General features: G+C 57.2%; 1 protein-coding gene across 1 annotated transcript in view; it reads left to right on the forward strand.

Annotated features, from left to right (window-relative positions):
* Positions 1-313, forward strand: part of LOC104080648 (metalloproteinase inhibitor 2-like) — a 3,582-nt gene that overhangs the window by 1,683 nt on the left and 1,586 nt on the right. The window contains 1 exon segment of the mRNA XM_009583126.1: positions 88-310. Within this exon segment, the coding sequence (XP_009581421.1) occupies positions 88-310 (223 nt within the window).

Genomic DNA, 313 nt, shown 5'->3' on the forward strand with positions numbered 1-313 from the left:
AGCTGTCCTGCGCGGCTTCCTCCCGCCACACTCCCGCCCTGGCGTTCCCCCCTCAGGGTGGTAGGTGATGGTCTCTGTTGTGCGCAGATCTCGTGCTGCCTCTCCATCCCTTGCTTCATCTCCTCACACGAGTGTCTCTGGACAGACTGGGCGATGGAGAAGAACAGCGTGGATGCACAGCAGGCGAAGCACTACATTTGCATCAAGAGGAGCGATGGCTTGTGCTCCTGGTACCACAGCATGGCCCCACCAAGCAAGAGTTTCTTGACATCAAGGACCCCTAAGCCAAACAAGCACATTCTAGTAGCCAGTA

The sequence above is a fragment of the Fulmarus glacialis genome, unplaced genomic scaffold (genome assembly GCF_000690835.1).
Source record: "Fulmarus glacialis isolate BGI_N327 unplaced genomic scaffold, ASM69083v1 scaffold3348, whole genome shotgun sequence".
Taxonomy (NCBI): Eukaryota; Metazoa; Chordata; class Aves; order Procellariiformes; family Procellariidae; genus Fulmarus; species Fulmarus glacialis.